Below are 25,459 nucleotides of genomic sequence, written 5' to 3'. Positions count from 1 at the left end.
TGTCTCACTTAGACATAAATTGGAATCGCTAACTGATTTGTAGAAGGGCATCCGGAGTATTACCTAAGTTCGGTTTTTCGAACCTGTGCCTAATGAGGCAAATGTGTGGCGATACCTTTCGGGGCATGGGCCTAGTTTGGCTGCATTATGAGGGGCAAATTTGGAATGCGGTCTGCCTTATTTGCGCCTAATCACCGCTGCAACAAAAAGTCACATGTTTGAATACTGAGTCTTAGAGGTCTTCATCTTGTGGTATCTCTTCATTGAAGGGAAATGCCTTTTGAGAAGACTTGCTTAGAAATCACTTATTTTATTATCTTTTTATTAGATCCTCAAGTCCCTTTCACGCACATGCACATATACAGATATGCAGTAGTTGATATCCAATTGGATTTACGAATTAAATAGCCACTTTGATGTTCCTAAACCCAATTCCACTAAATTAACTGTCACTTAAAATTTATGACACCCCTAGCGAAGTTTTCCAGTGAATACTGCATGTTTTATTCCTTCAAACGAAGTGTGTTTTTTAGTGTTGTTTGTTTGCCCCATAACATAGTTTACTGCGCTAATCGCAAAACCAACATTGCCACTCCGCCCATAGTTCCGACGAAATTAGTTGCAACATTGCATGCCACTTTGTGTGACATTGTCAATATTTACAAAATAACGACAGTAGCGAAATTGAGGCTACAACCTAACGCCATGAAAACTACTAGAAGTGCGCATAGAAGTCATACAAAACCTCAGTGGCAGAAGACGAGCTGACGGGTGTTGTAAAATGGCACAGGCAGCAAAAGAGCCACAAAAGCAACCAAACACTAAAAGTGAAAGCAGACACAATAAACCATTCCCTGGCTTGGCTGGTGTTGGTTGCTCACTTTTTATTCACTTGCTTAATTTCCTATTTGCGCGCGGGTGGCAACCAACTGGTAAACTAATTTAAACTTTTGTGTGCAATGCAGTTAACCGAGAATGCTTGGTTGGGCGTGCGACAACCGGCAGATTCCTCGTTTGTGGCTGTAGAAGTGACATTTCGCAGTTGTATCACCTTTCCTATTTTTCATTTTGCTTTTTCTTCTCTTTTTTTTTGTTTTTCTTTTCATTTACCATCTTGCTTTTTACTTGCAATCGCAGCTACACAAAGTCATTTTGAGAAAAAAAATCCGCCTTCATTGCATTTCATTTACATTTCTTTGCATGTCCTGATACGCCCACCTAAACTCGCGCACAAACCAACAATAACAATAAACATCTGTAACGCCAATATCAACTCTATAGCTGCGCATTTCTACAATATTCTGCCCGCTAGTAGTGTGGGGGGCCGCAGTCCAACTTTGGTGCGACTGACGCGCGAACTCTCTGTCAAACTTTTGTCGGAGGAGCCAGCTGCAAAGGAAATCGCCTCGACGGCGGAGTCACTGCCAGGCACACTGGACCAGCCTCAAGGTGAGCAAGCAATTCGATGCCATCAACGATAATTACATGCATATCAAAAGGCGCCCTAACACATTGCCGCCCCGCCAGAGAATGCCAAGCGTCAGGCATTAGGCCACTCGCTCGTTGCGGTGCTGCTCTGCCGCCACTTGAGCGTGTCAACCGGCGTGGCGCTTTTTAGACATTCAGTGCAAGCCACTCTCTGGTTCTGGCTGCTGTTGCGGTGTCGCTTATCTAAACTAACATTTCTCGGTCTCCTTATCGCTTTTTTCGTTTTTTCATTATTTTCCTTTAATGCATTTTCAATCTTTTTTGTCTACTTTTTCTCTTCTCTTCTCTTCTCTTCGTTTGTTTGTTTGTTTGTTGGTGTCCTCCTCCTGCATCGACCGTCATTCGTGGTCTGTTCTGCATCTGTATGCGCTCAATTCACCACATCCTGGTCGTAGATCAGTGTTTGCTGGACGGTGTCCTTATGCCGAAGGCGAGTGTTACCTGTGAGACCCAAGTGGGCTGTCGTGCCATACAGAAGACAGGATACTGTTGTCCTGATTACAAATGCGGTAAGTGGCAAAAATGCTTATAGGTTTTGGTTTTTACTGGCCAGAGAGATGTAAAAGTTACGAGTTTGCTCGCAAAAAAATTTCTTCGTATACGCAAGCAGATATTTTTTGTGAGAATTTCAACGTGCAAATGTAAACATGGTTTAACTATTTATTTATTCAGTAGTATTTTTTTACCTAATTTTTTTTTGCATATATACTTCACACTACAACAGAACCCATAAAATCCAAAATTCCAACATTTATATTGTACAAAATTTGAAAAAATTCGGCAAATGTTCTTCAAAATTTAAAAAATTTTAATCAAAATTTAAAAAACGATTTGGGTGAGCAGTTTAATTTTACTATAACAAAGTGGCTGAAAATTCTGGTTGATTTTTGACAATTTTTTGACAATTTCACAAATAGAGGGACCTTCAGATTTAAGCCGACTCCGAAAGGCAGATATTTTCAATGAGGAGGAAAAAAAATAATGTTTTTGTTAAAATTTTTTTGGGATTTTTGTTTTTGTTAAACATTTTTGGGACATTCTTTTGTCATATTTGAACCACCTCTCAGATTTTTGTCTTATGTTTTCGTTAACAGCTGAAAAAAAAAAATTGTAGTTAAAAATTTTTGGGAAAATTTCTTTTCTTGTTATTTTTGAAAAACACCCCCCTCTTAGATTTTTTTCTTATTTTTCCATGCTGAAAAAAAATTTTTTTGTTATGTTTGGAAAAACTTTCTAATTTAGGGTTTTCTCTTAGTTGTTGATTAAAGCTGAGAAAACATTTTTTTGTTTTTTTTTGGTTAAAAATGTTTGTGATTTTTGAAAAGCATTTTTTGATTTGAAAAACACCACCTCTCAGAATTTTTCTTATTTATTGATTACAGCTGAAAAAATGTGTTTTGATTAAAAAATTTTGGATGAATTTTTTTTTTTGTAATTTTTTAATGATATTCTTCTTATTTTTTGATTAAAGCTGAAAAAAAATTTTTGTTTTTGGCTAAAAATTTTTGATAAAAACATTTTTTTTTGTTATTTTTGAAAAGCACCTCCTCTTAGATGTTCTGCTTATTTTTTGAATAAAGCTGAAATAAAAATTTTTTTGCTTAAAACTTTTTGGGGAAGCTTCTGAGGAGCCGAAGGGTGGCCGCTATTAGAAAAAGCTTTTTCTATCATTTTGGTGTTTCATGCACGAAGATTCGCGCCTACGCACCCTATTAGATTTTGGCTAAAAAATCTTATTGGACTCTTTCGCTTAATATTTTATAGTGCAAAATTTGTTTAAAGTGGGTCCAGAAGTCACAACATCCTAGTTAAAATGCAAATATTTATTTAAGCGAAATCGCGCTTGCGATATATCAAAATCCAAATCATACATACATTCCTAAATCTTTACTAGGTATCCCAGTATTTTCGGTAACTATTGATTTTTCGATTTTTGGGTTATTTTTAATGTAGTCCCGGAGTTTCCGGACTCGTTCTGGAGCATAATCTTCTTAAATTGGTTTTCTAGGTTACTTGGGATACCGATATTTTCGATAACAGTGGATACCGAAGTTTCTGGATATTTTTAAAGTAGTCCCGAAATTTTGGGGTTAATACCAAAATGTATATTTCTTCCATTCGTAAAAAAGCTAGAAGCGCGTTTTTTTGCACTTTTTAGCTGAAAATAAAGGATAAATAGATTTTGAATATTATTTATTTAGCTCAAAACAACCCAAACAAAGCCCGAGCTAGTCCATAAAGTATGAGATACATTTTCTCAATCGTATTATTTAAAGTTTAGAATTAAAAATGTCGGGAGACATATTCTTCCTAACAATTTTTTTTATGTTTTTAATTATTTTTTCAATAATACAAAAAACATCGCTTCTCGATAGACAATGGCAAACCTCTAGCGTATTTCTGCGATAAAAAAGCTCATTATAAAAAAACTATCTGCCGTTTGGGGATGGCATAGAACTGTAGTTCCCTCGATTTGCGGAAAACATCAAGACGCACACCACAAATAGGAAAGAAGGAGTTCGGCCAAAATAATATTTGCCGACTGAACAAAGGGTTAAAAACAATAACGCCTGGAATGCGTGGTATTGGGTCCTAGATTTCAGTCTCGCAAGACTCACACAAAATCACTTTTACTGGGAACTGCTTATTTGATGTGATGCATAGCCGGCGTACGCTTTCAGTTTAACATTTCTATGAGAAATTTGAACATCTCTTTGAAATTTATCATTTGAGAGGTACAGCGATTTGCACAGCAAATGAAATGATAAACAAGCCGCTCATCTTGCTGCTTGCTTGCAAACTCACTGACGCCCTAATGTGAAGTTAAATATACAGATTTGCTACAATTGGCAATTCTAGCGCACACATCTACTGACATCGATAAGGAACATTTCAATTTGTCACAGTTGAAATTGAAATTATAAATCAACCACAAGGGAGAATATGTGAATGATTGACCGACCCTAAGAGCGATGAGATTTTCCATCATCAAAATCAAATAAAACTAATTAAATTGCACTAAATTAAGCTTTTTTATTAATATTTTTTTTATTACCTAATATCAGCTGGCTATTTATTTACAAGAAACAAAAAATGAGTCGATTAAATATTAATTTAAATTGATATCAGTTTCACAATGACAGATATTCAGGTGTATTAAAATAATTAAAATATTAAAATGCTTTACTGCCAGTTGACATTTTTTATCGCAAACTATAATATTTATAAAAAATAGAGTATCATTTGTGGATTCATAAAATATTCAGCGAAAATACATGTAATTTGCATAAATAATATAAAAAAACTGTAAAGAAAAAACTTTTCTCACGCCAATTTTTTTCGTGCAAACGCCACTCATGCCATTCGTTTGCCCATTCATATATTTTATTCGGCCTGAGGGAGTTAATCAAAGTAGCACGAAATTAATTTGGCTGTGGTCCACTCCGTTGATGTAGTCCCTTCCCTGCAGGGAATCTCATTAATGACAAACTTGTGCAGTTCTAGTGAATTTACTACCAGACTAATTCTAAGACAAGAACAAGTTCGAATTTCTACCTTTTTTAAGTGCAAAGTGACACAAAAATGATATATCAAATAAATAGAAAACAAAGAATAAATTTAATTTTTTCATATTTCAAAAATTAATATTTGATAGTTGTCGGTCTCCGCCAAAGTTTATGCAAATGTTTTTTTCTTTATTTAATTTCACATTATGTTCGTCACGGTATCTGGCGTTAGATTATCAATTTCTTGGCGAATGTTCTTCTTAAGTACCTGGGGTAACTGCGGCTTGCTTACGTAGGCCAGTTCCTTTAAGAAAATCCGTAGGAATGACCACATACGTTCTTTGACTGAAAGAATTTCGTGCGGGCAACTTGGTACTAGTGAGGCTTTAGGCTAATTTCTCTAATTTTCTCTTTTAAATCTGATTTCTATGTTTTTTGCATATTTAGAAAGCCTGACGCATCCGTAATTTTGTGTTATTTGAGTTATGGAACTTTGACTGAAAGAATTTAGTACGGGCAACTTGGTACTAGTGACGTTTTAGGCCACATATGCGGTCATTAGATTAGGTGATCTCGCTTGCCAACCAAAATTCCCTGATTTTGCAATGAAAAACTGTTGCTTAAAATCTTCACGATGTACAAAGTTGTGTTAACGCTGGCATCGTCTTGTTGGCAGCTCATACGTATAACTCAACTCTAAATCAACTAGTTCGGGTGATAAAAAATCTTGCGACTTGAGCCGATATCATTCGCTGCGTTTTCTTTGTCGTCCTCAAAATAGGAGGTCCTGATCAAGGAGTGTTGGTTGACCAAAATACGGTATTTTTTACATATCCAGAGAGAAGAAAATTCACCTCGCTCCTCATCACTAAATTCTCGAAAAACTCAGATATTTCGTAATTCAGCTGCAGCAACCTCAGCAGGTTTTTCGGCCAGCTAACACAGTCTTTCGGTTTCCCGACTACTGCAGTCTCCTCCAGGCAGAATAGATGACAATAATAAAAGCCCTGACACTGGTGTAGTGTGAACCGAAACCTGGAGATGATATGTATAAGTACATTTTCACTGATAGCCAGGTGGCGATAAAATCCCTCACAAAGCAGCCGATAACCTCAAAGAGAGCCATGAAATGCCGCACATCTTAATAAGATGGCTGAGTAATTTCACTTAAAGGAAACTTCGTTGACTGATAAGTACACAGACAATAACATAGACATACCCTTAGTACTCTTGTAAAGTACTTATTTTTTAGAGAATTGTAAGAGTAGCAAATGAAAGATGGCACAATGAAACCACCTGCAGAATCGCCCGACAATTGTGGCCGACCACGTGTGGAGCGTTAACATTAAAAATCTGATGAATTTCATCAGTAGCACAAAGCGGTTGACGCAAACGCAGCACAGTCATCGTTCGTAATCCACACACTCTAAACCCACCCTCCTAACCATCGCAGCACCACCTCTCCCCACTCTCTCCCCGCATCCCATCGGTCTTCCTCTCTCACCTCACTACCTTCATAATGATACCACAAAGGACGAAACCGTTTTTTCCTCGTCCAAGTGCGCTCATTCCTTGGGCAACCATACTAACCTAACCTGTGGCCGACTCCCAATGCTAAATGCACAGAATATCTGCTAAGCCAAAATAAGGACTGATTTCAGTCAAAACGGATAGAAGCTGTATCGATGAGGAAGAACAAGAGACGATCTCGCGCCTCCTGCGCCATTGTCCGGCTCTACCCAGACGTAGATTTGAGATAGACAACTTTTTAATGAATTGGAAGTTCTCAGTACTGCGGAAATCAGAGATTTTCTAAAATTTTTAAAAAGTACACACTAGATTTAGGAGAGATAAGGACAAGTTCCCCACGCGGCATCACAATAGGCTATGAGTCTGAATGTGTCCTATAGTGGACAACCGCTTCAACCTAATCAACCCTAACCTAATTTAATCAGTCGTTTCAAGTCAAGCGACCAGACCTAGAATTGTTGTTTGATGTCCGCATAATTTTTTGACCATTAAGCTCTACTCCATACGAGTATTTGGTGCGATATTTCGCTTTAAATTAAACCCACTGGCGAGTCTTTCTGCAAAACCCTGGAAACGATTTCGTTACGTTCTCTATTTTGAAGCACAACAAATTCTGTAACTATCACTTGTTAAATGTAAAAAATAACCAATTAGTATATTAACCGTCAAATGAAAACTATTTGGCTTTTTCACACAACAAACTCCTTTGGTTGATATCAACTTGTCAAATCTCCAATGTGAATTCTCAACAACATCTCAATAAGCGGATCAGTCTAGAATATACTTTGGAGCGATGAAACAAAAATTATTTTACTGATACAGAGCGAAATGTCAGATGTCCCAAAAAGAACAAGAGTTTTAACCGCAGTTCACAAAGGAAATAATCAAACCCTGTGGTGGCAACATAATTTGGGGATGCTTCTCTAATCAATGAAATGGACAAATTGAATTACAAGGACATACTTCTAGAAGTGATGCTAGCATTTGCTGAGGAAAATACGCCACAAAATAATGACCCAAAGCACTCCTCAATGTTAGGGCGTGAATGGTTTTTACAAAATAATATTAAAGTTATGGATTGGTTGAGCCAGTGACCAGTGACAGAAGATTTAAAGCAGCGAATAGGGACTTGAATAATCGGAAATAAGAAGGAGTGATGGAAAAAAATCAATGAAATATGGTGTGCCAGTCCCACAGAAACATGCGGTGGGACTATTAATTCTATGCCAAATTGCATAGAAAGTGTCACTGACAATTGTGGGGGACGCAACGTTTATTGATCATACTTCGTTAAGTTAAACAGCATTTTTAAAAAAACACCAGGTTATTTTTGTATGGTTTCTATTTCTCTTTCGTACCTATTTTAAAGACCATTCCTTTTTGTACCTATTGTCACTAGTTTAAGCTTTAAAAGATACTTGAATTATTATTTGTATTTGTTGCATTGAACTATGAAATAAAAACCACACACAATTGAATATCTGTTATTGTTAATTAAAAAAAACAACTTGCATTTTCGTATGAACGAGGAGAGTACCTATAATAATGGCCTTATGTACATCAACTTCAGTACAAGTTGAGGAATCAGATTTAAAAAAATGGTTGATATCAAATGATAAGTAATGCTGAAACTCTACTTGAGAACTAAGCAGTAGATTCACTGATATTACTATTACGAGCTCAGTTTTTCCTACCGGGTTATGGTGTTAATGTACCTAAAGTGCAATTTTGTTGATTCCTCTACCTTTCATACTGGCACACATACACACATACGTACATAATACATACAAATACAGTCTCATCACTCAGCCATATCTAATATTTTAAAATGCTTTGACCAACTTTATTTATTTATTTATCCTTTTTACTTTTCATTCACAGATTGTCAGAAGGATGGCAAAACTTATTCCAATGGTGATAAGTTGTTAGATCCGGAGACACCCTGTACGGTATGCTATTGTCAAGGTGAGTGTGAAGAGGTCTGATTCTCAAAACAAATAAAATGCACACAAATGCAGCTCAAGTTACAAATCTAAAGTGATTTTTGTTGCCGCAATGGTAATGTGAGTATTTATTTTATTTTTTATCATTTTGGTCTGCTGCCACAGGTGGTGAAATACTCTGCAGTTCTGTGACCTGCTTCTATCGTGACGATTGCAAGCCAAAGTATATACCAGGACGTTGCTGTCCGGAGTACGACAATTGTCCAGGTGAGTAAGAGGAAGTGTTTCTTAGAAAAAATTGGAACTAATATACCTGTAGATATAGATGTAGTCATGCACTTTAAGTCACTAAAAAATTCGAATTCATTAAATTAAATCACTAAATTATAGTATTTGAATTATATGTATTTGGCATTTAGCATTTTAGGGGATGTTCATTTTATAATTAACTTTATTTTTTGGCGATATATTGGAACTAGTAAACAATTAATTATCGAAAATATTGATTTTTTATTATTTGATAATGGCTCGGGATGAGTCCCGATATTTCGGGACTACGTTAAAAAGTATCCCTAAGACCTTTTTTCACTTTATAAAAAATCAATATTTTCGATATTTACTGATCACGAATGGCGGGACTACGTTAAAAAAATATTCTGAAATTTCGGGAACAGTAATTATCAAAAATACCGTATTTTTCCGAAAATAAATACCGTCTTACTTTCTTTTTTGGTCCGAAATACGCGCTAGGGTTTTTTTCGGGTGAGGGCAAAAATAAAAGAATATTTATATATTTTTATTTAATTTTTTTTTACACAGAATACAGAAATTTTAATTTATTCAATTACAGTCATGTCATCTTCTTCTGGAGCATCGTCATAAATAAAATTCTGTATTATATTCTGATTTTCGCCCAAATCCATTTCCTGCTGAATCATTGGTTCGAATCTCTCATGTCTTGCGATGTAGCTACCGTTAAAGTAATACTTCTTGTCTAAGTAGCCTGTTCGTAGTGCATTGGAAACACCACTATCAGTTATTTTGTTCCATGAATTTACTACCCAATTCACAACTTCTTCTAAGCCTGGTTTTACAAAATTACCTCGATTATTTCTCACCATTCTGTTTTCAAAATATTCATTGATTTCCATCCCCAAATGATCCTTGAACGGCTTGTTTATTGCAATGTCAAGTGTCTGGAGGTATCCAGTCATTCCTGCCAGAATCATTATTTGAGCAATCTTCCTCTCAGCAAGAAAGTTGTTCATGTCTTTAGCGTGGTGAGTATTGGCTGAATCCCAAAGTAGCCTATTCTGACCCGTCAACAGTGGTGACAGCATAAAATCAACCCACATTCTTATAACTGCGTGGGTGCACCAGGCTTTTTCACTTTCTATGACATAAATTCCTGAAACACGTTAAATCTGGTATTTTTTACCTTTAGTGATTAAAAATGGCGATACTTTTTTGCCATCTAGACGAATCGCCAAAATACAGGTAGCACGTGCACTAACGTAACCGGTAGAAGGAACGTAAATTGACGAAAAAGGCTTGTGGTGAACTGTCGTTTAAGCTCCTTGGTCTACGAATACCGCATTCTCATCCATAGCAATCATGTAGGAGTGTTGGTATTTCGAAAAATCGATATCATCAAAAAAAAAACTTTGACGCAAGTGCACGCTTAACAACTTCATTGTCTTCCAGCTTAAACAATGTTGTTGTTCTCCTTAGAGACAGTTCATATGGTTTAAGGAAGTAGTCCAAATAGTGTGACGATGCTTTAAATTCTTCTGTGGATATATCAAATTCAATTGCTGTTTCAAGGGCAAATTTTTGAATATCTCTCCTTCCTGCAATCCATTCCCAGATGCAATCTTCCAACTCAGAAAATAACGGCTGCCGTCCTGATCCAACTCTGTGTTTTTTCACTTCATTGGTCCACCAGTTGGCACAGGTAATCGTAGTCTACACGCCATTTACGAACCATACGAAGATCCAGCATCTTCTCTTTGCAGAATGCTACAAGATTTACACCCCTCGAGTCTTCCACGATTCCCTTTTTGTGCTCGACGGAATAGCTCTTTCGTGTTGTACTCATTTTAACTAGGGTTAAAAATTATTCACTTTATTTTTAAATAAAATTACGTATGAATGAACGTTGTATACTTGCACTGTCGCTCAATGTAGACTGCTGCCTTGTGTTGTATTTTTAAGATAAATTCCAAGAATTAATTTGAAACGAACTGTAGATGTAAACAATTAATTTCTCGGAATATTTTGCTTCAAAAATTTCTCTGAAATACGATTATTAGGAAAACTCAACAAACTCAACTCAGTCCATAAATTCGTGCGTTTTTTAAAGGTGGTTTTAAAATTAATAAAAAAGATGTTTAAAGTATTTTTTAATCAATAATATATTTTCCTTCATTATTTACAATGTCTTCCCAACGTTTAAGCAAATTTTTAATTCCCTGGTCTAAAAATTGTTTGTCCTTAGAGCCAAAATACGCTTCAATAAAAAGGGATTATAGCTTCTTTTGAGGAGTAGTTCTTGTTACTCATAAGGGATTCAAGTCCACGGAAAAGGTGATAATCACAAGGTGCAATATCCGGAGAGTATGGTGGATGCGGCATTAGCTCCCATCCAAGCTCGTTAAGCTTGCCTAATGTTTGCCTTGCGGTATGAGGTCTTGCGTTGTCGTGGTGAAACAAAACTTTGCTTCTATTCACTAAAAACCGTCGATTTTTTTTTTAAATGCCTCATTCAGGTTTGATAGCTGATGGGAATAATAATCAGCAGTTATCGTCTGGTTTGGTTCCAGAAGTTCATAATAAACAATACCGGCCATATCCCACCAAATAGACAGGAAAATCTTCTTGGGGTGAAGGTCATTTCTAGGGGTCGGTTCTGGTGTTTAATCTTTATCTAACTATTGGCGTTTGCGAACAGGATTATTGTAAAGGACCCATTTTTCATCACTAGTCACGATACGGTTAAAAAAACTTTCATTTTGCAGCAGCTGAGAACACACATACACTCTCTGCTGAAGGTTGGCGACGGAAAGTCTATGCGGAACCCACTTTCCCAGCTTTGAAACCTTTCCCAACTGAACCAGGTGCCTGTGAACTGCTCCATGCGATGAATTTAACCTCTGAGCTGTCATATCGACTGTCAAATTTGGCTCAGCTTCCACGAGTTCGAGCAAGGCATCGGAGTTAAAGACTTCAGGACGCAGCGCGCGGGGCATACTCCACGTCGCAGTTACCAATTCGGAATTTTGAAAACCACTTTCGCGCAGTCCTTACACTCACAGCAGTTGTTGCATTTTTACCACTTTTATAAAAAAAACAAATTATGCCCTTTTATATACTTCGAAGATTGCATTTTATTTTTTAACAACACGTGCTTCTATCCGCGATTAAAATCACTTGTTGAATGCACAATATATCAAACAAAATATAAACAGTTCCGTTATATTCCGCGAATAATTTTTTGTATTTTTGTATTTAATAAATCAACAGCACTTTTAACGAATTTTGTTTTGTCACATTATTTTAACTACGAACTATTTTCGGAGGATGTCTTATTTTCGGAAAAGGTGGTATTTTTTATGAATTGAAAAAGGTCATGGATCGGGATGAGTTCCGAAATTTCGAGACTACGTTAAAAAGTATCCCTAAGACATTTTCTTCAATTTATAAAAAATCAATATTTTCGGTAATTACTGATCCCGAGATTTCGGCACTAAGTTAAAAAAATATCCTGAAATTTCGGGATCAGTAATTATCGAAAATATTGATTTCTTATAAATTGAAAAAAGTTATGGCTGAGTCCCAAAATTTCGGGTATGCCTAAGACCTCAACTTCTTAAAATGGCTGACGCTTATTAAGTTATACCTATAGAAATTTAATTTTAGTGAAATGATTTTTAAGGCTTTTTAATTACGGTAAAAAAAAACTATTTTAATTAAAAACCCCTTTTTATTATTATCTGATTAGAAAAATTATTTTTACCCACTTACCTCTCTGTGATGTTAATTATTTATATGATATTATTTATATAACTCTTCGCTGCCAAATATTTAAAGCATTCAAAAAAAAAATTATAATAATTTTCACACAAACTTAAAAATACATTTTTTATTAACCCAATAAATATTTTTTAATCTCTTCCAAATCAACAGTCTTTACTTTCGATCCCACTCAAAATGCAAAAAAATCAAACAATCCTCCAACACCAGCTGCAGAAGTGAACAGCGCTGAGACGACATCAGCTCCACCACCGGCACCACCGGTGCTCAATCCGAATATAACCATCAAAGAGATCACTAAACCGGTTGAGATACGCATTACCGATGACAACAAAGTCATACCGATTCATCATATGCTCAAACCACAAACTACAACTACTACGACCAGCACGACAGCAACTTCAACTGAACAATTCACGACAACGCGGACAACAACAATAGCGGACGGCAGCAGTTCAACATTACCGCCGTCATCACCATCAGTAGCCGCTTTATCACAAACTACACCAACAGAGCAAGAGCAAAATCACAGTGGGGAAAGTGTGTCGAGTTCAACTACGAACAATGGCAATAAAACAACATTCAGCATAGACAACAACCGTCAAACTTTACTTCCAGTGGCTGGGGGCGTTAATAATGTTGAGAGCTTAAAGCTTAGCGCTTCAGTTGCTTACCCAAGCACAGAGCGCAATACTGTTGTAGTTGCAATACCGCAAAATGGGGCGAACGTGGAAAATGGTAGCTGTGATAGTGGTGAAGTGTCCGCCGAGGTGGCACAGCTTGTTGAGGATGGCGAAGCGATTCCCGCGTTTGGCGCACAGGAACTGCAACACGATGCCTCATTGAATGATCCAACGAAAGTGAATATAAAGCGTGAAAACTTGGTGACGACAGAACGAGTAACGGCTGGTGAGGAACTCGGTTCACCTGAGCTGATAGATGGTAATGATGGCGGACAAAGCGGCGGTTTACAACTGCAAAACACATTTGATTTGGAACCCGAAACATCTGGCAGTGACAACATTTATCACATCATCTTGACCACAGCTGGACCGCGCGTAGAAGGAAATACAGACGGTTTTGCAGGCTTCAAGGCAACTGAAGGTAAGTGAAAAGGAAGTGCGGAATAAAAGTAGTATGTAGAGGGTATTAGATATGAAGTAATAGTTGAATGGGAATACTTATTCTATGAAGGGAGGCAATTTCTAAATATTTGGTCACTTATGTCGCAATTAGGTACGTGCCAGGACGTTTTGTGAAGATAAATTAAAAGAGGGGATTTAATCTATCGATTTTTTCTATATAAATTCAATGCTAGTTTTCGAAGCAGCACAGGATATATACATATATATAATTGGCGCGTACAACCTTTTCGGGTGTTTGGCCGAGCTTCTCCTCCTATTTGTGGTGTGCGTCTTGATGTTGTTCTACAAATGGAGGGACCTACAGTTTAGAGCCGACTCCGAACGGCAGATATTTTTGTGAGGAGCTTTTTCATGGCAGAAATACACTCGGAGGTTTGCCATTGCCTGCCGAGGGGCGTCCGCTATTAGAAAAAACTTTCTCTTAATTTTGGTGTTTCACCGAGATTCGAACCTACATTCACTCTGTTAATTCCGAATGGTAGTCAAGCACCAACCCATTCGACTACGGTGGCCGATATATTCAACTAAAAAAATAGAGGTGACTATTTTTTCTGGTCATAGGAGTAAGCATAATTAATATTTTTGGACATCCTAATATAATACAAATAATTGGCGCTTACACCCTTTCTTGGGTGTTTGGCCAAGCTCCTGCTTCTATTTGTGGCTGGCATCTTGAGGTTTTACTATAAATGGAAGAACCTACAGTTTTACGCCACCTCCGAATGGCAGATAATTTTTATGAGGAGCTTCTTCGTAGCAAGAATACGCTGTGATATTTGCCATAGCCTGCCGTGAGCCGGCGACGCTTAGAAATAATGAAATTATCATTTGATGTTTCGGTTTCGAAATCCCGGCCACTACTGAATGGTGGTCACGCACCAACTCAGGCCCTAAACAGAATAGCAGCGGGTAACGGGTTGACAGGTTGACGGGTGGTAATCAGCTGATCCATTTCCGTTGGGGAATTGGATCGATTAAACACCATTGCGACGGGGACGGTTTTTAGCTGAGATTTTGTGGTTACAATAAATTGAATTTTATAGTGAAATCTTTTCGTTTGCCATATTTCTTAAAAAACTCGTTGAGGCTCATTGCTACAAAAAAAACATCCTTCTAAATTATTGATGCGGATTTCCTTGGTCAAATCGAATATTACTTGCTTGTTATTTGCCTGCTGTCATCAAGTGATCAGAAAAGCTCTGGGTTTTCAACCCGTCGGAGAAAATAGAAATGAATCTAATTATTTTGCCGCCGTTAAAATAACCGATGACAAGATCCGTCCCCACCGCATTCAGTGCGATTTCATGCTATTAAATGTGCACTAATTTTGACAGCGGGAATCCCACAACCCGTTACCCACTGTCCGCTGTCCGCGACAATTCTGTTCAAGTGGGTACTCGGCTGCAGTGGCGAACGAAATATGCCTATACAAATGTATATTTCTCCAACATTTCTGTTTAGGTGATCGCTTTGGCACGCGCCAAATATTAAGCCTTTATTTAAGGTTTTACTTTTGAACAGTATAATTTATCACTTTACACGAAATATAAAATCCCAGGGACAGGAGCTTTTAGGATTGCAATTGTGGACCGGTATATTATGCATTTATTCGAAAGAACAGGCATTCCCATTATTTATGGGATACGATTGTAAGCATGTGACTGCCTGGACTGGCTTCGCGATTTTTTTTTTTTCCTTGTTCACTTCTCTCGCGGGCATAGGGCCTCGACAAGACTCAGTCTTGCGTTGGTTTCGCTAATCTGTTTTGATTTCTGACAGGGTAGGTGATTAGCCTGCCGCTACCAGTCCTAAGTAGTGGGAATGCCCACCTGTCGTTGCTCAGGAACAACGCCTTCTTACTGCTTGAAGCGCCATCTGTGTTTCACGTTTTTCTGGCAGAAGGATCGCACAGATGGTTGAGAATTTCGCTAAATTTCGTGTGTCTGCGCTATTACCGCGGTCGTCCGCTTCCTTGTTTTAGCAGTCACAATGCAACTAATGCGCAAACTATCATGCGGGAGTAAGGATGGAAAAGATAAGTTTTGGGGGTTGAGGAATAAAATTGGAGGAACTTTTTTTTTGTTTAGAAACAGGGAAAGTAGGTAAGTTTGGAAAAGTGCGAGGACTGTGCTTTACTTCGCGATAGCGCACCCTATTAATCTAGGATTCCAAGGCATTGATGACGGAGTCTGGCTCTATCTCATGAATGGATTGCTCGGTATTAGCCTTAAGGACCTGTAGTAACTAAATTTTTTTTAGGAATAGTATCTCTTATTTCATATAAAATCCAAGAAAGCACGGGATATTGTATCTTTCATTCATCGTTGAAATCACCAGAACTACTACCGAGATGCCGAATAGTCCATAGACCCCTGAAATTTTTCCCATAATTTTTAACTATTGGAATAAAAAAACTTCAGAAACTACAAGAACGTAAGGGCAGCCCCAATTATCTCGGTAGACTCCCTTCAGCTTTATTCGGACTATGCTTTGCGTTATTTCGGGAGGGCCCAGAACTACATCCATGAAATGGACCTACGTGTGGGTGCACCATATTTGTAGCCAGCTTCATGTTACATAGGCTCCATCAGCGCAACTCTTTCCACAAGCCATCTGTCGCAACTAAATAACGTGTGCTCGGCGTCATCGCACAATACTTCGCAGTATATGTCCCGTCGCCTTTCAGTATATGTCCCATCGGCTGATCACAAAAACTGCTGTTGTACAGCCTCCTTTTGTGCTTGATTTTGCAGTTTAGCGCATATCCCCCTATTTCGCTGCCGTACAGGAATCTTTGCATATAGTCACCATGAGCAGCTTTCTTTTGCTCTGGGTTGGTCTACCGATGTTCGCCATTAGTCTGCTCAGCATTCCCGTGATCTTTGCTGCTTTAGTAGCCGCGCGCCGTATAGCATATTAAGTCAGCTTTAACAGATGTAATATTCTAGTATTAACTTCTAACGGAGTTTGTATGGACCAAGTAACTGGATTGCTTGACCATCGAAAGTTCATATTATGTACGTAGGACTACGGAGGTATAAAATAGGCCTGCTCTCGCACTATCCTAAGAGTTTAAGCTTGTAAATGTAATTTTGAGCATTGTCCAAGTGAAGATCTCTAGAGATTGAACAAATTTCTCCGCTTCTATTCTCTTTCATATCACGAGAGTGATGCCATCTTCCATTCAGTGTAAAGAAATCAACTGGGCCTGTGGCCGGTGACCAATGAACTGCAAGCAAACGGAGGTTTTTTTTTTTTGTGAGTAAGGTTGGGTTCAAAATGCCTTCAACCTTACAGCGGCCGTCGTCTACTGGGTCTATCATATTTAGCCTGATTCCTGCTTCCAACAGAGGGTAGGCAACAACTATGGCACTTAGGTATGTTTTTCAGTCCTTGTTCTTCGTTTTTCAGTTAACTTGCATGGCCTACCGTACAGACAGACAATCCGAGTAAAGGAAGTGAGACTAAAGCTTAATATATCGAGCACCCCATACTATTATTCCAATGCCTACCTAATTACCGCTTATAGTTTACTTAGTATCATAGCAGAATAGAAGCAACAACAAATTACTAGATCCATGCACAGAACAGTCGATGGGCTTTGAAAAAGGATGAGAAAATTAGGAAATTAAACTGGTTGCGTTTTTGTGTTTAACTCTGCAGAGCTAATTGTGTGCACTCGTAATAAATAATTTCTTTATTCTAACAGATCTTCCGCAATCCGGCGCCGTGGACATACAAGCCGCAGCTTCCAATAATCAACACACAGTAGTACTGCCTCCACTACAATTATCAAACGCCACTGCTACTCCCATAAACAACGATAGCACCACCCACCTACCAACAACTGCCTCAACAGAAGCCATGCCAGCCAGTTCGAGTTCTTCAAGCACAGATGCGCCCACATTGGCATCCACCACGCCAGAAGCAGCAAAACATTCCACTGATGTTAGAACATTCCACTTAGAAGAAGAAGACAGTGCCATACCAATGGAAGCCAACCCGGCATATCCTTCCTTGCCCGAAGATGACTTTAGTTTGCGTGATGTAAATTTCCCACTAAGTGAGACCGATGACGCCGGCGAGACAGACATTAAGGATGAGCAGCGTAGTATTAGTAGCGCCTTTGACCTGGTTAGATCATACAAACCCGCGGACGAAGGTAGTGGAAGTGGCATTAATATCGCTGATGGTTCATCTACCGCAAGCTACTATGGCGTAAGCAGTGATAGCACCACCGAAACCGCATCGAAACTGCCAACAAAAGTGGCACTGCTCATGAACTCAGCTGAAGATTTGTCCAGTGAAACGGCCATCTCGAATAGCAGCGATTTTCAATTAGATCGTTTCTCACGTCTCGCAAACAATGCTTCAAATAATTCCGCAGAATCGAAGGAAACTCAACTGGCCAGTGAAACGGGTAGTGGTAGTGGTGAGTCCTTGGAGGCCGAACAGAAGCTGGGTAAGCAACGCGAACCCACTACACCACGACCAAAGCCACATGCCGCAGTCGATGTGGATATCGACGAGCTGGGCGGCAACACTTCAGGCGATGGAAATAATAATCCAGAAGATGATCCCAAACTGGATGCGGAGAGCATAAAGGCCGATGAGAATTTAGAGGACGGCATAGTTAAGCAGGAGGCGGGTCAAAAGGAGGATGTGTTGACGGTGAATGCCAAGCCGACGGAGGAGCGCGCAGCCGAGGAGGTGCCGGCGGCGACCATTGGTAGAATACAACGGCTATTCCTGCAGCGCTTTGTTTGAAATTAATTAAATTTACAAGAATATTGTTTTGATGAAAAAGAAATGCTAGAGAATGTTTTTAGTGGTCAGAAGTATAAACTGTAAATATGTTAAAGATAAATAAGTACGCAAAATTTCGAAGCAAAAGTAAGAAGTTAAAAAAAATGTGACGCAATTTTGCTTAATGCAGTGAGGTTTGAGTGCGAAATATTTCAATCGAGACGATCGAAAGGGCAGAGATAGACTAAAATTTTGAATTGAGCTGAAGTAAACATTAGTGCGACTATAGAAAATTTATATATTTTTAAAAATATTTTTTTTTTTATATACTAATATTTTACATTGTGCGAGTTTTAAAATAAAGTTCAAATTTTTTGTCATCAATGTATGAAGGCAAGCAGTAGCGCGTGGCCTGTTGTCTCGCTTAAATTTCCAGCGCTAAGAGTTGAAATATGAAATCAGCCATTTTTTATAAAATTCATGTCATCAGAAATGTCGCATACTTCTAAGCGCAAAATTATAATTTTTTAACTTTTGAATGCTGCAATTTGGAAGAAAAAATGTACGAAAATTCAACTACCAATATATTTTAAAAACACTAACTGTAAAATGCTTATATATTTTAGTTAAACTTTAAGGCTAGCATTAACATTGAAAAATCTATTTTTAAGTAGAACGAAGCAGTTTAGGTGAAAAAAAAACATTTAACATTGAAAAAACAACAACGAATATGTAACAACAAAAGCTGGGCGCCTAAAATGCAATAACTCAAATTAAATAGACATACAAAGAAATATAGTATTTCAGTGAGAAAATTAATTATAAAAGATACATATGATTAAAATAAATTATTTGCGTTAATTCTAATTAAGTCAACATGTAAAAAACAAAAAACAAAAACAAAACTCACAAGCATACACGCAAATTTCATTAAAACACGAATTTATGAGAAACAACCTTTGTTCCAGAACCACTGTTCCAAAAGAAAACGATTTTGTAAAACTTAGACACATAATTTATTTTAAATGGGTAACTAATATTATTGCCTTGGCATACACAAACACCAATTCAAAGTGGTATTAGTTCCTGCAGTTAAATTTAAAAACTATTTTTAATTTATTCAAATTTATTGTAATAAAAGAAATTGATGTCGATGGTAATAAAAAACGTATTAAATGTGAAAATTTTGTTTAGATTTTTTTTCTTTCAAAAATGCAATGCAAACGGAAATATTGAAATTTAAAAAATTCTGGTTTGGAGTTTAAGGAATTTTAGTAAAGAGAAGTAGTTCGTGCATGTGTTTTTATAATATAAAAAAAAATGTTTAAACCAAAATACATTTTTATAAAAAAAATTGATGAAACCAAAACACATTTTTATAAAAAAATTTTTGTTTTAAACCGAAATACATTTTTTTTGTAAATTTTTTAATACATCAATATTTATGAAAATTTCTTTTGATAGAAAATAAAATTTGTTTGTTCTGCTTTATGTAGCAATATTTGTGAAAGTCTATTTACAATTTTTTTTTATAGAACTCAAAGTTTTTTATTCTTATTTTTTTTCTTTTGGTTCAATAAAAATTTTGCCATTGAAAAGATATTTATGAAAATTTCATTTTATATAATAAAAAAATATTTTTTTTTTATTTTGTTTATCATTTTTATGAAAAACTATTTTAATAAAAAACACCTTTTTTAGTTTTTTTATACCTCAATATTTATGGAAATTTCTGTTTATAGAAAATAAAATTTGTTTGTTCTGCTTTTCGCAGCAATATTTGTGAAAATCTATTTATATAATTTTTTTTTTTTACTTTGGTTCAATATAAATTTTGCCATTGGAGAAATATTTATGAAAATTTCATTTTATAAAATTTTTTTTATTTGTAAATGCAACAATATTTATTAAAATTGCTTTTTATAATGAATATATTTTTTTATTTATTTTGCTTATCATTTTTATGAAAAACTTTTTTAACAAAAATACAACCTTTTTTTATTATAGTTTTTTTCATACAGCAATATTTATAAAAATTTCTGTTTATAAAACTTAAATTTGTTTATTCTGTTTTGTTTAGCAATATTTGTGAAAGTTTATGTATATAAAAAATATTGTTTTTCTTCTTTAATTAAATATAAATTTTCCCAATGCAGCAATTTTTACGAAAATTTCCTTTTATAAAGAGCATATCTTTTTATTTTGAAGAATATAGCATTGCTATGAAAATTTGCTTTTATAAAAAGTTTTATTTATTTGTATTTTAATATACCACCACTTAAGAAGAATTAAAAAACAATGTCTAAAATTTATTTCATGAAACAAATTAATTTTTACTTTATTTTATTTTTTTTTTTTGTAAAAATTTATTTTCATAAAAAATATTTTTTTTAGTTTGCCCTGATTTACCAACACTTATAAAAATTTAACTACAAAAACTAATTTTTTAAATTAAAGGACAAAATTTATTTCAAAAAATAAATTAAAAAAATGTTTAAAATTTATTTCGTAAAAAACTTATTTTTTTATTTTCTTTTTGTAAAAATTTACTTTGATAAAAAATATATATTTTTTTAATTTGCCTTGATTTACCAACACTTATAAAAATTTAACTTCAACAAATAATTTTTTTAATTAAAAAACAAAATTTATTTCAAAAAATTAATTAAAAAAACATGTTCAAAATTTATTTCATAAAAAATTTATTTTTTATTTTTTTGTTGTAAAAATTTATTTTGACAAAACATACTTTTTTTAGTTTGCCTTAATTTACCAACACTTATAAAAATTTAACAACAAAAAATAGTTTTTTTAATACAAAAAAATTATTTCGAAAAATTAATTAAAAAAATTATCAAAGAAAATATTTTTTTGTTGTGTGCTTTGATATGGTAATATTTTGAAAAATTTGTTTTATACAAAATTTTGTTTTTCATTTTGAGTTAATATAATTTCTGCAACAAAATTTCTTTTTATAAAAGGCAATTTTTTATTTTGCTTTAATACACCAATAATTAGAAAAATTTTATAGTTATGTAAATTACAAATTTTTTATAAATTCTTTTTTTTACAAAAATTCTTTTACAAAATTTTAATTTTATTTGGCTTAATATAACATCATTTATAAAAATTTCTTTTCATAAAACCTAATTTTTCGTTTTTGTTTTTCTTTAATATGCCAGAAATTGTGAATATTTTATTTATGTGAAAATTAAATATTTCTGGTTTTTAAGGGAGGAGCCTGGTTTATGAGGTCTAAAAATTGCATCTCTGCGATTTTTTTTTTTAAGGAAAAAATTAATTTAGCACTGCAAAGTTTTTTCTATCTTTTAGTGAACATTTAAAAAGTATAAAAAATGTTTGTACTGGTTAAAATAAGTTGAAAAAAATGTTTAACATAGAAATTAGTAGGGCGCTGCAACGCTGGAGTTTCCAACTGGCGTACAAGATACAGCTCGTAATTATAATCTAAAGCAAAAAATTCAAATGGATTTCTAATTATCATGATTTTTTATTCTAGATGAACTAAGAAAACTGAGAGAAATTCTAAAGTTTCAACTTTTTGGAGGTTTTTTTTCATTCATGTACGCCAATTCAAAGAAATCATAAAAATGAAAAGTCGAGAAAAGAGGATAAAGTTTGTACTATAGCTGTCCGGTCACAGCGTAACTACCTAACGCTCGCCTACCTTTGGCTTTGTATCTACGGAAATATTGAGAATTAGGCTCTGTAACTTTCTGTGAATATTCTGAAATATACATATAAGAAATCGCTTAAAACGAAAACAAAAAAATTGATTTTTTTACCATATAAACCAGGCTCCCCCCTTAAGCAACACTTAGAAACTTTTTTTATAAAAATAATTTTTATTTAGTTTGCCTTAATGCACCAATACCTATGAAAATTTATAAGTATGAAAATTAAATACATTTTTTATTTGCTTTTTGTAAGTAGCAATTCAGCAATCATAGCGAATGTCACAATGCTGTAAAAATTGATTTTCATAAAAATTTCAAAAAAAAAAAACAAATAATTTTTTAATTCAAAAACAAAATTATTGAAACAAATTTGTAAAAAAGTTATTTAAAAAACAAATATTTAATTTTCATAAGAATAAAATTTTCATAATTTTTTGAAGTTAAAATTTTATAAGTGTTGGTAAATCAAGGCAAAATAAAAACAAATACTTTTTATGAAAAAAAATTTTTGCAACAAAAAAATAAAAAAATAAGTTTTTTATGAAATAAATTAAAAAAAAAATTTTTTTAATTCATTTTTCTTAAGTGTTGGTATATAAATACAATAAAAATATTACGAAAATTATAAAAAATTAATCCTTTGGTTTACTTTGATTTCATGATATTGCGAAAAATTTATTTCAAACAAAACTTTATTTTTCGTGTTTCGTTAACTTAAGTTTTGCATGAAAATTTCTTTGTATAAAAATTAAATATATTTGTATATGAAAAATTTAATTTTATTAAGATTAACTATTTTTTTATTGCTTTTTTTGTTTTATCTTCTGAGTAAATATAATTTTTGCATGGAAATTTAAAATTAAAAAGTAGTTTTTTTTTGTTTTAATTAAATGTTTGTGAAAAATTTAATTTCTTTTCATTTTTAAATTCCTTGTTTTGCTTTATTTTCTTATATTTATACATTTTTTTTATAAAACGTAAATTTTTTTAATGTTTTTTTGTTTTGTTTTTAAATAGCAACACTTGTGCGAATTTCATTTTCTATTTTACGTTTGCTTTGTTTGTCTTATATTTTAAGTAAATATACTTTTTGCATGAAAATTTGTTATAAAAAGTAATTTTTTTATTTGTTTTGACTTAATGCTTGTGAAAAACTATTTTTTTTTTATTTTAATAATATAATTTTTGTGAATTTAACAATGTGAAAATGTGTTTTTATAAATAGTTTAATTCTTGTTTTTGTTTTATTAGAGTACCATTTATAAAAAAAATTTTACAAAACGTAAATTTTTTTTAATGTTTTTTTTTTGTTTGTTTAAGTAGCGATACTTATGCAAATTTGTTTTTATAAAATATATTTTTTTTGTATTTTGCCTAACGTAAATTCTTTTAATTTTTTATTTAATTTTTTTTTAAATAGTGACACTTACGCAAATTTTTTTTTTATAAAATATATTTCTTTTTTGTATTTTGCTTAACGCAATTTTTTTTTAATTTTTTATTTTGTTTCATTTTTAAATAGCGACAATTATGTAAATTTCTTTTATAAAATATATATTTTTTTTCTATTTTGCTTTGAGATTCCAATAATTTAAAAAAAAAATGTTTATTTTCTTTTATTATTTCTAAAACATTTATTTGATTAGCAAATTTAACAGTTTTGTGAAAGTTTAATTAATTTAATTCAAAGCAATTTTTTTTATAACAGCAACACATATGAAAATTTCTTTTTATAAAACGTATTTTTTTTTATTTTGCTTTAATATGCAAGTAATTATGAAATGCTGTTTATACATATTAAAAACAAATTATTTTTATTTTTTTATTTTTTTTTATTGTTTTATATTTTTTTTAAATATTTTTATTTAATTTTTTTTTATTTTTTTTTTTGTTTTTGTATTTTTATTTAATTTCACCTATTTATTAACTATAATTTATTGCACAATAATAAGAAATAGAAAAAATAGTTTCTCAATTTAAAAATTGCCTTTGAACATTTTCATTACTCATAATGTACTGTTAACACTAAAATAAAAAATATTAAATTAAAAAAAAAAAAATAAAACTTTAAATAAATATTGTGTCCATGGTGCCACAAGTTTATATAAAAGAGTCGCAACCAACTTTTTAATAGTATGTATATTAATTGTTATTAGCCTACACAGTAATTATGTTATAATTATTAAGTGAAAAAAAAAACAAAAAATATTTGCCGCAAACAAATACAAAAAAATCTCACAATAAAGAATCATTATTATTAACTATTTTAATTATGAAAATAAATTAATGTAATTGTCATTCCACATGCACGCATACATACACACATATCTGTATTTGTAGTAATTATTTAATTTTATGCAAAATAACAAGTGAAATTTGTAGTCCTCTTTTAAATTGAAAAGCTTTTATTTTAGACTGAAAACTAAATAATAATTTCAATTTGTGTTTAAATTAGTTTAAAATATACGCCCATTAGTTTTTATTCGAATTAATACTACGCTGCTATTTCTTATATTTCCTTATAATATTTATAGTTTATTTTTTTAATTTTGTAGCATTTCTATAGTTTTTTTTTAAATAATTTTTACTTTCTAACATATGAAAGTGGCAAAGCGCCTTAGTTAATAAATGAGTGGTAACTTTAACTCTAATTTGGAGAAAATATTGAAAAAACTTACAGAGATATTTTTTTAGTCAAATAGCCAAATATTTGATTATTGGAAAAATCGCTGGAGCTATTAAAACTAAAATACAGCTTTGGAAATAAATTTAGCAAAAAGAAAAATCGAAATATTCATATTTAAGTGCTGGCATAAGACCTGTATTTGTATGTATTTTAGCTCGAATTCTGGTATAAACATAAGTATTTGCATATCCGAATGTAAATAAGAGATATGAATTTGTAAATTAAAGATTAATAAATAAATGTAAGATATTTAATAAATACAGGGACTTTCAAGTTCGAATTTTTTTTTTAGGTGTATGCCTTTTCTTCCTTGCGATTGCTGTCATAGTTCAATGGCGCTCTTTTGACAGATTTTATGAATCAAATCTTTAATCGGATGCTACGATAGGAGTTAAAGGAAAAATATGTAAATCTACAGGGCGAAGTCCAAAATAAACAAGACTGACGTCATAAAAATGATTTTGATGGCGCTATCTTTTTAATGAGTTTGTGCGTTCGAAGTTACATCCATAGCTGACTTCCAGTGAAAGCTTGGTAACATTCGGTTCAGTGGTAGCGAAGTTATTGCGCGTCTAAAGTGTCAGTATGTTTGCGTCATCGGTACAAGAATGAGTTTCGAACAAGGAGCTAATATTAAATTTTGTTTTAAAATCGGTAAAACGTTTACCGAAGCATTTGAATTGAT

General features: G+C 33.6%; 1 protein-coding gene across 1 annotated transcript; it reads left to right on the top strand.

Moving 5' to 3' along the window:
* The first annotated feature begins 781 nt into the window (after positions 1-781).
* Positions 782-19,578, top strand: LOC129248931 (serine-rich adhesin for platelets). The gene is made up of 8 exons (XM_054888544.1): positions 782-868; positions 966-1,041; positions 1,138-1,449; positions 1,884-1,997; positions 8,406-8,489; positions 8,633-8,734; positions 12,653-13,603; positions 17,354-19,578. The coding sequence occupies exons 1-8, from the start codon at positions 782-784 to the stop codon at positions 18,409-18,411; spliced, it is 2,784 nt and encodes a 927-aa protein (XP_054744519.1). The 3' UTR covers positions 18,412-19,578.
* The last annotated feature ends 5,881 nt before the right edge of the window (positions 19,579-25,459 follow it).

Source organism: Anastrepha obliqua, chromosome 5 (genome assembly GCF_027943255.1).
Source record: "Anastrepha obliqua isolate idAnaObli1 chromosome 5, idAnaObli1_1.0, whole genome shotgun sequence".
NCBI classification, from domain to species: Eukaryota; Metazoa; Arthropoda; class Insecta; order Diptera; family Tephritidae; genus Anastrepha; species Anastrepha obliqua.
Note: the sequence above shows the minus strand (reverse complement) of the source record. Positions and strands in the feature narration are given on the sequence as shown.

What these genes read in the sequence shown, in the direction of transcription:
- LOC129248931 (XM_054888544.1), top strand. Translation starts at nt 782, where the DNA reads ATGGCACAGGCAGCAAAAGAGCCACAAAAGCAACCAAACACTAAAAGT. An exon ending in TTGTCCTGATTACAAATGCG is followed by an intron (nt 1,998 to 8,405) that starts GTAAGTGGCAAA and finishes TTTCATTCACAG; the next exon opens with ATTGTCAGAAGGATGGCAAA. An exon ending in AGGCTTCAAGGCAACTGAAG is followed by an intron (nt 13,604 to 17,353) that starts GTAAGTGAAAAG and finishes TTATTCTAACAG; the next exon opens with ATCTTCCGCAATCCGGCGCC.